The sequence below is a fragment of the Lissotriton helveticus genome, chromosome 9 (genome assembly GCF_964261635.1).
Source record: "Lissotriton helveticus chromosome 9, aLisHel1.1, whole genome shotgun sequence".
NCBI lineage: Eukaryota > Metazoa > Chordata > Amphibia > Caudata > Salamandridae > Lissotriton > Lissotriton helveticus.
The window spans coordinates 1,239,161,630-1,239,175,138 of NC_136070.1; the positions used below are offsets into that span (position 1 = coordinate 1,239,161,630).

At 43.7% G+C, this 13,509-nt stretch overlaps 1 protein-coding gene across 2 annotated transcripts in view; it reads right to left on the reverse strand.

Annotated features, from left to right (window-relative positions):
• Positions 1-13,509, reverse strand: part of MGLL (monoglyceride lipase) — a 497,769-nt gene that overhangs the window by 184,616 nt on the left and 299,644 nt on the right. For both annotated transcript variants that reach the window (XM_078661737.1, XM_078661738.1), the window contains exon 3: positions 4,662-4,768. In XM_078661737.1, the coding sequence (XP_078517863.1) occupies positions 4,662-4,768 (107 nt within the window). The remainder of the gene's footprint in view (positions 1-4,661; positions 4,769-13,509) is intronic.

Sequence of the window (13,509 nt, forward strand, 5' to 3'; positions counted from 1 at the left end):
GCGAAGGAATCTGCAGGCAGGAGGCGGCAAAGGCAGGCAGGAGCGGCAGCAGTGAGTGGGGCGACCAAGCCCTGTGGAGGGCTGAGCGGTCAACTTCTCTAACAGATTCACCCTTCTCTTAGACCAGAGATGGGTTTTACTAAGGGTATGCTTGGCCGACGCGAGCACTCCCTCCCTGGTGCTGACACGACCGTTGGCCGACGCAGCCCCGCCCACCCTTCAGAACGCCCGCACCGCGGCGGAATGTTCTCCGCGGTAAACGAGTTAATCACCCCATAAGCCAGGACTGAAGGGATCGATTAGAAGCAACACACAGTCTGCCCCCAAAGGGAAACAGGAGGCACGGAACTGCCAAACCAATCCTCCTCAGCTGAAGGTTCAGGAAGATGATATTCAATGGATCCGCTGCTCAGAGCTCTATCAGCGCTTCCTTCAAATAGTGCAATGGACGCATGGTGCGCCAACCTCGACACATGACGATGACGCCACCAGAGCACAATATATCGAATGCATCGCTAGACCCTGTAAAGCCTTTTGGCTTCAGGGGCCAATGGAAGATTAGAAGAAAATGTGTGCTTCTCCGATCCGAACAACTCACTCATGCTAATTGTGATAGGCTGTGAACAGCAACTACACTATCTCACTTCTGCCTCGTAAGCCTGTTCGGAAGCTTGGCCAGTTTTATATTGCTTTACAAGTGTTCCCTTGGCCCACAACTGTCATCTGAAGGTCAGTTTTATTTTCCATCCCAGCTCACGAGGTTGATCGCTTGATAAAATTACTTTGGTGCATTTGATACTATAGCCTTATAGCCCGCCGTAGAGGGCTATACTTTCTATTAAAGGCCCTCTCCGGCGTTAAAGGCCCAAGCCGAAGGCGAGGGTCTTTAACAAGGGAGAGGGACTTTAATAGCCGGTATAGCCCAGCAACGAAGGGCTATAAGGCTATTAGAACGTTCTGCCACTAGAGGGCAGAATGTTCTAACAAAAAAGAACAAAGCCTTATGGGAGCGTAAGGGGATTGGAATCCCCTCGGGCTCCCTGAAGCCTTTGTTCACAGCCAGAGCTGTGAACAAAGAAACATTGGAATGTTGGAGCTCGGGGCTGATACCAGCCATTATAAGCCCGGAGCACTCCATTGTTTTCAATGGAGCTCCCAACATTCCAATGTTCTAATTAATAGTGTATCTGCTGACCAGATACAACCAAAAAGAGGAACATTTCAGGAGTGCTTCTTTCCCAAGAAACTTTTTGCCCACTTTATTGAACCCTTAGCTCAATGTATTCAGTCAACAGAAAATATCTAGTCACCATTAACTGAGATCTCTAAATTAAAACTCTATGCGGACAACATAGCCCTATTTTAAAAGGTGGACCTACAAAGGCCGATTCAATCAGCTTTAGATGCTTTAAAGATCTATCCCAGACTGGGGGGGGGAGGTTCTATGATAACTGAAGACAGACAGAAGTTTTATTATAAAACACTACTGAAGGGATCTTACACCCACTATTCAGAAGGAATTATAAGATGAAGCCAAAAAGACATCTAGCAAACCATTATTCTGAACACCTAGATCTTCAACTGATGAGCAAACTAAAGATGTGTTTCTCCAACGAAAGGGTCCGCCTCATACAGTAACCGGCAGGGTTCATTGGTTTATGCCAGTTTTGCCAGTATTTTCATCCTAGCTGCTGCCTGCACACAAACCAGTATATTTTAATAAGATGAACGCTCTTATTTTGCGCATAATGAAGAAGCATAGAGGTAGAATATGGAAAGCACACAGGCATAAGTCTGTGCTGGATTTTTTGGCTAACACTCAAAGTATGTTCCATCAGGGAAAAAACTTTCTAGGGGCCAAATGTTGAAACTTGATGGTCACAGCCAATCTTTTCAACTGGCAGCGGTACCCAAGAGATGGTGATGCTCATGGGTGGCACAGACTCACCAGCTGGGTCACAGGGATATGAGATGCAGGGCTAAGAACCAACCTCAGCATCAACAATGGTATCTCCAAATCCGGAAGAGCTAGAAAGATAATTTACATATTCACAGAAGCAGGGAGGCCAGCAGTGGCCGGCCAATGAAAACTCCCAGACTTGAGATAAAAAAGGCAAAACTCCACCTCCTTCTGAAAACAAGACGATGGGCCCGATTCACAGAACTAACTTAAGACAAAATCTAAACTTACTTCTTTTGGTATTCACAGAAGTTAGGATTTTGTCTTTAGTTTGTCTTAAGTCTGTCTTAAGGTTGTCTTAAGACAAAATGCCCAACTTCTGTGAATACCAAAAGTAGTACGTTTAGGATTTTGTCTTAAGTTAGTTCTGTGAATCGGCCCCGATATTCGGTATTTGTGTACACAGCGCAGCGTTGACCAATTACTTGGCCTCTGGGCGCTTTGCAAAGACTATGATCTGATGCTGTGATTCACCTGGCGTGCTTCTCCACTGTAGGATTCCTCCACGAATCACGTTTGTGGATTTGGAGGGGTGTGTGGTTTCAAGTGTGTGGGTAGTTCTTATGGAGGGGTGTGTGGTGTTTTTGTACTCTTACCCCTGTAGTCACTGAGTGCATCATTAATCGTCTGCATGGCGGTTCACAGGTTCAGGCTTTTGTCTTATAACCCACCATCTAGGCCATGTTTAATGATGTTTGCTTGAGGCAAGTTCTGGTCGAAGCATTGGCAGACCTTAATATTATGAACTCACCTTCAGGTAAGCTATGATTGAACTGAAATGTATTTTGTTTCCTGCACAACTGATGTGTTTCACCAATCTTTAGGGTTTAGGAAAAGTCAGATGAGAATTTCTTTCCTTCCTGACTCAATCATGTCATCTTCTTTCATTCTCAGAAATCATTGTGAGCTCTCGGTTTCACCTCAGGGAGAAGACATCCCTGAACTGGACTTTGAGGCCTTAGTGAGAGCCGTGTGCACATACAAGCAAACTATGCAGCTTTTACAATTTACAAATTGTTTTTTTTTAAATGGTCAAATCTGCACAGAATGGTAATTGTGCTTGTGACAACGAGGAAAAGTGGATGAGCAGGAAAGTCAGCAACTACAGAAAAACAAGTATTGCCAACGCCAACAGCACCAGCTTTTACAAGCTGATGTGATGCTCATAATTTTTTATTACAAGCATACGCCACAAATAGAAAAAAATAAAACGTGCCGTCGTCTAAATGTGGGCGCCATATTTTTGCAATAAACATTTTTAATAAAGAAAAAATACACCTCATGATGTGGATGCTTTGTAGAAAGCAGGTACACCTTTAGTTTTAATTTACATCGGAGGTAAATATGATTCTTATGGGTGCATAGAAAAGGTTCTATTGGATTTGAATGACTGAAGATTAAAAACATAATTTAAACACACAAGGATGGGTAAAAAGCCATTGCAGCGAGAATGCTTGAACCCACTGCGGTCAGAGCCCATTCCATAGTACCCAGGACACTAGAGCCCTTGTCTGTCTCAAAGTGAGAGTGTGAAAAGTTTCATCTAACAAGAGGGGTGCTTGTCTGACCCCATTTACTGCTCTGTATTGAGAATTTGAGAATTGGATAAAGGATGTTCAGCCTTTGGTTAATATCTGTCGATAAATAATTTTATTTGCATTTACCAAACAAAAAGAAAAGAGAAAATGTTGTATTTTTAAATGTCTATTAGATTCAAATAAGCATTCCTTGAAAAGAAAAAAAAAGTTTTGGAAATAACAATTCATTTCTTTAGAATGTCGTTGCATATAGGCAGAGATGCGCAACAATTATGAATGTCGGAGATGTCACGAAGGAGAACTGTACCTCGCTGGTCAAACATATTACATGGAGACTCTTCAATCTCATGATGGAGAACCGGGCCTTGCTAGGTCAACCATCACATGTATGGACTGTGTTTGGTTTAGGAGCTATGTTCAAACTCAACGTCCACACCTAGGGCATGCGAAGTATGTTCCGGAAGCGATCTCGCTAGGTGTCTACTAAACTAGTTAATGGTGGTATCACTCACCTCAACCACTGAAGAATGGACTGGAAATTAACTATGCTGGACAAATGGTCAGATGGACAGCACCATGAAAGGTCCAGAGGCGGTCCTCTACTAATTTAGGGCTGATTTCAGCAGATAATTGAAGCCCCTCTACTATCCCCAACCTAGCCATGGTCTCCTCTGCTGAGATAACCCCATGCATGATCCTTCAAGACAACAATGTTGCTAAGCCGGAGTTAAGCATCTGGCCTCCCGTGTTGTCACACAGCTCTCCCGCAGTCATCCATATAAACAATGGGACGAGAACAAGAGTTCTTGCGCCCTAGATCACATGGGCACAATCACATTTAGCAGAGGGAAACAAGCCTAGACTGAAAACTGACCCGGTGGTGACCGTATCCCTATCTCCCCAACATCTCTTCGACACTGAGCAGAAGAAAAAATGTAATTGGTTAATGAAGCTACAGTCCGGCTACATCAATACATAGAAGGTAACAGTGATCTAATTCAACCTACCGTTTCGGCTGGAAAATTTACAGCCTTTGAAACTTCAACAGGAGATTCTGAGACGACAACACAGGTGCCAACAATGGAGTGGCTTGCAGTGCTTCTCGTTAGCCAGCCATCGAATGGTCTACAAAACACTACGTGGTATTTGGCATGTACACTTACCATGGTCATGAGCAAATACAAATATATTAAGGCCGATCATCATTTGCGCCAGTTCATCGTAGCGGCCGCAGTGCTCCCCGGCTCCGTGCACGACATACACCAGGGCCCTAGATGGAATATCAGAAAGGAAAGAGATATTAACAAATAAACAGATTTAGTAAACATGTCATAATCAATGCCAAATGTACACAATTTAGGCACTTCCAACAAATGTATGTCATACCTTTGCACAGACAAAATGTAGGGCTATCAAATCAGAAAATCAAAGAATATGTCTAGAGCGGTGGCTTTTAGGTTTCATTAATGGAGACAGAGTTGCATGCAAATGTTTGCATTGACTAGCATGAAAAGCTGTTTAAGAGAGAACCCGGCTTCCTCCGTCTCTAAAGGGCGGGTATGTGGACCAGCACTAGGGTACCAGGGCCCGTTTGGTTGATGGTGGTAAAGTCTCGATTTCAGAATGAGTCTTTCTGAGGAGGGCCGTTATTAGCAACCAGAGGCTGTGTGCTTCTTTACCCAACAATGTACTATTTCATGCATAGGCAGTTACTAAAACAGTTAGCGCAGCAGAGCGCTCAGCACACAACCATGGAGCAATGGTTCAACAGCATCTCAAGCTTGTCTGCAGCTGCTCCCTCGTACCAAGGGGGCCCTGAAGAAGACCCCATCAGATCAGCTGCGGTCACACTGCTGTAGCTCTTGAAAAGGTAATAACTGTAGTGCTCACTGGAGGCCATGCTGGTTGGCACAGTGGATCACTGTAATTCAGGTCATTAGATCATTGGAGCGTCAAGGGCTCCAATGAAGACAATGGAGGGAGGGGGGGGGGGTCAGGGCCAATAATGGCTTGTTTGTTTCTCCTTGTTTCTTTTACAACCTTCTGCCCACGTTATGGGCACCAGGGCTCATTTTGTATCATGAGACACTGACAGAGCAAGAGAGAGAACGGTAGAAAATAAAGAAGGAAGAAGAGAAAGATAGGAAAACAGGGAGAAAGAAGAAATGAAACCGAGCCTGCAAGAATGAGATGAAGAGACAGGAAGTGTAGGGAGGCGGCAGAAAGAGGCAAGAGGTGGAATCAAGAACAAGGCAGCCTTGGTATTCATGAGATAAAGAGACAGGAAGTGTAGGGTGGAGGAAGAAAGAGGCAAGAGGTGGAATCAAGAACAAGGCAGCGTTCGTATTCATGAGATAAAGAGACAGGAAGTGTAGGGAGGCGGCAGAAAGAGGCAAGAGGTGGAATCAAGAACAAGGCAGCGTTCGTATTCATGAGATAAAGAGACAGGAAGTGTAGGGTGGTGGGAGAAAGAGGCAAGAGGTGGAATCAAGAACAAGGCAGCCTTGGTATTCATGAGATAAAGAGACAGGAAGTGAAGGGTGGTGGAAGAAAGAGATAAGAGGTGGAATCAAGAACAAGGCAGCCTTGGTATTCATGAGATAAAGAGACAGGAAGTGTAGGGTGGTGGAAGAAAGAGATAAGAGGTGGAATCAAGAACAAGGCAGCCTTGGTATTCATGAGATAAAGAGACAGGAAGTGTAGGGTGGTGGAAGAAAGAGGCAAGAGGTGGAATCAAGAACAAGGCAGCCTTGGTATTGATGAGATAAAGAGACAGGAAGTGAAGGGTGGTGGGAGAAAGAGGCAAGAGGTGGAATCAAGAACAAGGCAGCCTTGGTATTCATGAGATAAAGAGACAGGAAGTGAAGGGTGGTGGAAGAAAGAGATAAGAGGTGGAATCAAGAACAAGGCAGCCTTGGTATTCATGAGATAAAGAGACAGGAAGTGTAGGGTGGTGGAAGAAAGAGGCAAGAGGTGGAATCAAGAACAAGGCAGCCTTGGTATTCATGAGATAAAGAGACAGGAAGTGTAGGGTGGAGGAAGAAAGAGGCAAGAGGTGGAATCAAGAACAAGGCAGCGTTCGTATTCATGAGATAAAGAGACAGGAAGTGTAGGGAGGCGGCAGAAAGAGGCAAGAGGTGGAATCAAGAACAAGGCAGCGTTCGTATTCATGAGATAAAGAGACAGGAAGTGTAGGGTGGTGGGAGAAAGAGGCAAGAGGTGGAATCAAGAACAAGGCAGCCTTGGTATTCATGAGATAAAGAGACAGGAAGTGTAGGGTGGTGGAAGAAAGAGATAAGAGGTGGAATCAAGAACAAGGCAGCCTTGGTATTCATGAGATAAAGAGACAGGAAGTGTAGGGTGGTGGAAGAAAGAGGCAAGAGGTGGAATCAAGAACAAGGCAGCCTTGGTATTCATGAGATAAAGAGACAGGAAGTGTAGGGTGGTGGCAGAAAGAGGCACGAGGTGGAATGAAGAACATGGCAGCCTTGGTATACAACACCTGCATTCAGCAGTGCTGGTGGTGGACTCCTAAGAAACACTTTGCCTGAGGTAATATACACTTGATAAGTTAGCAGGGCGTCTCAGAGTAAAATGGAAAAGTGTCAAACTAAAAATACTGGTGAGGAGAACTGTTTACTGCAACATTAGTAGTATTAGACATCTTCTAGTAGTACACATAATTTATTAATCATCATTTGTAGCTCCCAAAGGATTCAGTTTGAACCCACTGATGAGAGTGAGACCCCATCTCTTGTTTAACTCCTAAAGCGCCAACAGGAAATAAAAAAGGAAGGTTCAAGGTACCAAGACATTCACTTCTAGGAGCTATGTGAAGCACCTTTATGGTAAGAGAAAGGGACTGCAGCAGACCATGCCTGGACTTTAGAGCTTCCCTCCAGGGGCCTGGTTTAGGAATCCCATGTGCAGGTTAGACACTACCATACCATCTACTCAGTCAGAATGTGTGTAAGAGTAGCCAACATTTGTGTAGGAGTCCCCAAGAGCGAGGGACCCACTTTGTCTAGGTTCACAAATTCTGCACACCCTTTCTTGGCACTAAATGGGCACCACCTCCAGTGTGGCAGTGTTTCAGCCCATGCCGCAGAGAGATCATGCGCTCGCTTCAACCACATGAAGACTGGCATGCGCAAAGGAATTCCCTCATTTGCATAGCGCCACTCCCACAGTACAATTATGGAATGACCTTTGAGGAATGTACATCAGTTACAAGACCGGGCCTAAATGCGCAGTTCTAGAAAGAACATTACAGCCAATCGGTAATGCTTCGTGCCACCTTCAAAGTGCAGACTACAGATGCGAAGATTACGAAATCCTTAGGTACTCTTTAGTAACTACTGCATCACAACAAAAACAAGAACCGACAAATCTATTAGGTCTTCTGACCTTGGCAAGCTGGTGTGAAAGCCATATACTTTTAAATGAAAAAAATAATTAATAGCGCTTAATTAATAAAAAAGTATAAGTGCATCCTAGCAGGTAGGTGTATTTAGAACACAGCGAGAAACTCTTACTAAATTTAATGCACATCAAAGAAAATAATATTGTATTTGATACAAAGTAATGCACTTTTGGCTTTGAATTTCAGAAACCTGAAGGCATGGTTTAAAAACATAAAGATGACAAAAACACAAAAAAGATAAAGAATGGAAAGGAAGAAAAACAATTGGCAAAGTAAAGTATTGGCCCATCATCCCTGGACTTGAAGTGCGCTTGTTTTTCAGGTGGTTGTGCAAATGTGAACAAGAAAACATTGATAAGGCAGCCAATGGCTGAAGTGGGCGGACCCTTTAGTCCATTGTTGATGAGATGAGTGAAATCAAAATGTGAATGACACTTGAACAGACTAATGGATACAGAGGATTAACCCAAAGCCCTTGTATGTGTGTTTCTATGCATATATTTCATATTTATGCTTTTTTTTTTAATTACATGAGGCTGGTAAAAAAGATAAAGCTGTATCCCGCCAGACCTAAAAACAATGTTCACCCAACTGCTTGACCCTAAAAATCTTCCACTGAATATTCAAACCTTGTCCTACCAAAAGCATTTCCCAGAACCCTTAGGTGAGACACTGGCAGCTACTCCAACAGAAAAACAGCTTTCACAAGAGCATCTGACAGCTCCCAGATGTTTCACCTTACAAACAATTACTGAACAAATATGGCTGGAACAAATATGGATATTTCAGATGTTTATGAGTTCCAGGAAGAGATGTTCAGATGCCCAAAGTATCTCTGCGGTTTCTCAGAACTAAATACATTGACCCTTCCTGCGAATGTCTGCGTGTGTGGCAGAGATGGGGACGGTCCTAGCTCCCAGGCACAGACAGTATCATAAGGGCACTTACTTTGAGATCTCAATCTCATTACAGGGACATGGGGGCGGTGGACGCTTCTGCCCTTGAGTAATAAAGGCTTTAGCAAGTGCCAAAATCAAATCTAGGCCTCGACAGTCAAGATCGCATGGAAAATAAAGTGCAGCTCTGATGGAGCCAAAGGTGTAAATGGTTTGCCTTGGCTTTGTTTAAATCAAATAATTTAATTTGCAAGTGTTATTCAACAAGTGCTACTTCACACCATTATAAACACAAGCACTAGAGCACACGCAAGAAGTTCTTCAAGGGGGAATCATAAATGCCACAAGAAATAAGAATATTCACAAGAGTTTGTGGTTCTTTTTTTTGCTTTATAGGTGAAAGTGGTTCTCCTTGCAGAGGAGATCCAGAGAACATGAACACAGCCGACACGTGTTTCGTCAGGAGAGGGTGGCAAACCGTGACTCATCAGGGCTGGGGGTGATACAAAAAGATGTGTACAGTACTGGTAGAATAAGTAAAAGTCAACAAAAAGGGCAGCTATAAACCCTAAGTGAGTAGAAAGAACACCTCTTGTGAGTGGAAACCAAAAGGGGGGTTTGTTGGTTTTGCCTTGTTCTAGCAGCACCGCTCCTAATTATCTATTTCTCTCTACACCCAACCGCTACTTGAAGAGAGCCATAAGTTTCTGAATACTCCAAAAACCTTTCGCAGGACTTGCACTACTTTACACCATTATTTTTGGATGACTGGAAAGAATCCATAAGGCTTCGGTGTCAGATCCTGTTTTTGGGGCTATGGGTGATACTGAGCCTCAGTTGTGGGGTGGTTTGCCTCCGATGTCCCGTGATGTTTACTACTATGGCAATGACGCAGCGGGTACACCTCTCTCGGTCACACTTCGTGGATGCAGCCGCACAAGTTGCTGGTACCGCGATTCCCGACACAAACCGCTCATCTGTAGAGTGTGCTCGGCCATTTCCTTGAGCACACGGATTGCTCTAGTCATCCTTTGTTTTTTGATGGACTCTCACATCGCCACGGTTAAGATGTTTCTGGCTCTCCCTGGACAGTCACGCCTCCTGTAGGGATGGCAGGCTCCTTCCCTCTCTCAGAAGGCAAGCTGGCTTCCAGGTGTTCAGGTCAGGGGACAGCTTTTTCCTTCCAGGGAAGACTCCGGCAGATGTACCATCACCTCTGAGAAGAGCTGGCTGTCTGGCAGACACCAGCCCTCACTACAAAGCATTTCTATAAGTACTCTGTGGAGGAGTATCTTCTCAGGTTAAAAAGCACTTGGAACTTGAACCACAAGGTAGTCAGCGGTTAACACTTTTATACAGTGAAAGCTAACAGAAGATGTGGATTCCAAGCCTTCACTTTCAGAACTTTTTTGGGGTGGTCCTCTTTTTAATTGTCCTCTCGAGGTTATTCTCCTGACACAGCTTTTGTGTACAATGATGATCTATACAGCAAGGTAGTATCCAGCCTGGAGCACCTATAGTAGAGGCACAAAGAGACGTGCGCTTTCTCGCTCTCTGCACCGGGCAAACTCAAACAGCAGCCACGTTGAACAGTGATCTGAAAGAGACAAAAGGCAGGCCTCACCTAAAGGAGCATTATCTCCCTGAACGACAGTCGCACACTTCACCCCCTACCGTTCAACAAACGGCAGCACTCAAGAAGGCCAATCCGCAGCTCCTCTCTACAACAGGGCCTAATAGATTTTCTAAACTAGCCTTGTCTCCTCTTGGCTCAATTCAATGTCGAGGTCTCCTCGCTTCTGCAATGTCAGCGATAAACTTCCACCGACTGGAAAAACAACTGCAGCACCATCTTCTGCATAAGAACAGGCCCAGGGCTTCCAAACTGGAACCCCCAATCCTCCATTACTCATACACACAATGCATGTACCACACAACCCACATATATATACATTTATACCATGCACTTGGGATGTTAGTGCTAGAATCTGGGTTAGCGCATAGCAATTGAACTTTTCACAAGAAAGCCAGAAGACGTCCATTTCAGTAACACAGGTAACAGGTCTGGTCAGACCTACCGAGCCACAAAACACAGGATGCTGCAACCAACGCCCTACATGCTAAATACCTGTTAAACTAATCAGGACACATGCGGAATGAAGACATGTGTTGCCCAAGCAGTGACCCCTCCGGCACGCTTGAAGTAGAGGAATTTACCCTCCCAGTCGGGATGAGGCCGCTGCCATCCCGAGAGAATCTACTGATAAACAGCTGGTGATCATACTGCACCCTAGTAGTGACTACAAAAAGTACCCGTAATAGAAGATGACATTCCCTTCGGTATGGGATTAGGATGCTGCTACTGAGTGAGTCGGTGAGCTTCATGATTAACCCTTGGAGTTACCCGACGATGCCCTGCGTCAAGTATTGACTACACTGACTGCCCTGATCTACAACGGGAAGCTTGACACCATCCTGGTACTGAGGTTGTCCTCCCGTCCTGAAGAAGACCCGCAGGCTGAGGCCCCCATTCATCCCAAAGCATTAAGCCGCGTCGAAACGTTGACGCCCTCATAACCCCTCTTGGACCACACATATCCCTAATTTGTGAAAACGTGCGACACACGGAATTGTATTTCGTTACATTAGTGATAAGGAACTATGTTTGAATACTAAATGTGGCCAAGAAAAAAGTGACTGGAATCGTTTTTAAAATAATCACCAACTTTTTGCTCTTTCCACTCACCCTTTCAATTCTTGAGCACCTCGCTTTTGCATGTTCTTAGGAATATCCTCCTTATGTACCATAAAGTGTCAAAAATTAAATGAACCTCTAAGTTAATGTTGAAATTTGGTGGAATAAAAATCTTTATTCTCCGAAAGTGAGTTTGGGTTGTTGCATTTTCAGTCTATTGATTGTATACAATACTGTGAGCAATTGACGTGAATGCTCGAAATAAGAAACTTATGACTATAGGCTTGCTTTGTTCTATCTTAAATATTAGGTCTAGGACCACTGTATGTCATGGCTTAAGTCTGATTTTAGGGGGGCCTTTGACAGTATAGACAGAGGCACAAGGTGGGCAAAATTGTCAAATTGGAACAACTACTTTAAACTTATTAAATCTATTCACACCCTTACTCCAAGGCACGTGTGTTCAGATAAAGTTTGGAAACAATTCCTTAGGGGTGCGTCCGTGCAGTGCGCACTTTTTATTCAGCCTACAGATATCAGGAGACAGTATGAGTGCCCCCCAATGTAGATGGAAGCTCCTTGTTGATACTGCAGTACGCTGAGGATACTGTTTTGCTCGACTTAACGAAAAGAGGAGTTCAACATACTCTTAATAGTTATGGCGCCTAATGCAAGGAAAACCATCTGACAATTGACCATGTAAAATCAATGTTGTAGTATTTAAATGACATCAAGTTAAGACTACTAGATGGTTCCTCCAAGGAGATAAGATTAAATATCCTCTGACATATATTTAGTGGTGGGCTATCGTGAAATGGGATCACACCGTGCTCATGTAGCTGATTTAATTTCTTGTTCTACTCCATTAAATGTTCCTATGAACCATCTATCTTTGCGTCCTTCAGGTCCATCTTTAAAACCTTTGTTAAAGACGGGAGGAGTTCAATTTCGCCCAACCTTTAAATAGGGGTTGGACGCTTTCCCTGGGAAACCTGGCTTAGGGTTGGACCGCACCCAACGTCAAGTGCTTTGAACTGTTTTTGGCCTATGAGCCAACTCCAGTGATCAGCATGTCAGGCTGGAGTATTGTCTCCTGAAGCAGGCCTTGGCGCTTTATGGCACCGGTCTACAGTGTTGGTTCTGACCCAGCAGCAGAGGAGGGTACGGTAAGAGAAAAACGTAAACTTTATAAACACTTACCTAATAACTTATGGATTAAAAGTTTAGTAAGGTGCTCACTGAGTTTGAATGCAGTGAAGTCTGTGTCTTGTAGCCCCCAAAGGGATTTTATACTTATATTAAAAGGTCCTTACCTCAAAAAATAAAGGTTATCATGTTTAATAATGATTTAAATACATGTAAAGGAATTCACCAAAGCAAGTTATTTATTAATTCTTATCAACAGGAGCAATATCATCCTATCAATTCAAATCCTTTCTGTTGAATTGGTGAAATAGAGTAAGGACTCGTGTTACAGGCTTGGTTTGTTTGATCTGGGAGCAAAAGGCAGCTTCAGATATTATTGAAAACAAGCTTTTGTGCCAATTCTGTACTTGCGCAAAGAAAAGGTAAACGTGAGAAAAAATATTCTGCATAGATATGCTAAGTATGCTGGTTCTAGCAAGGGAAAATTATCACACAAGGAGAAAAAAATACTCACGGGCATGCAAAATCAGGATGCACTTTGCAACGCGTGAGAAGGGTGAAAATTGTGAACTTTGGTGAAGAAAAAAAAACTTTGCACCCCCCTATTTGAGATCAATGGGCCCGATTCACAGAACTAACTTAAGACAAAATCCTAAACTTACTACTTTTGGTATTGACAGAAGTCAGGATTTTATCTTAAGGTAGACTTAAGACAGACTTAAGTTAGGATTTGGTCTTAAGTCTGTCTTAAGTCGGTCTTAAGTTTGTCTTAAGACAAACTTAAGACAAAATCCTAACTTCTGTGAATACCAAAAGTAATAAGTTTAGGATTTTGTCTTAAGTTAGTTCTG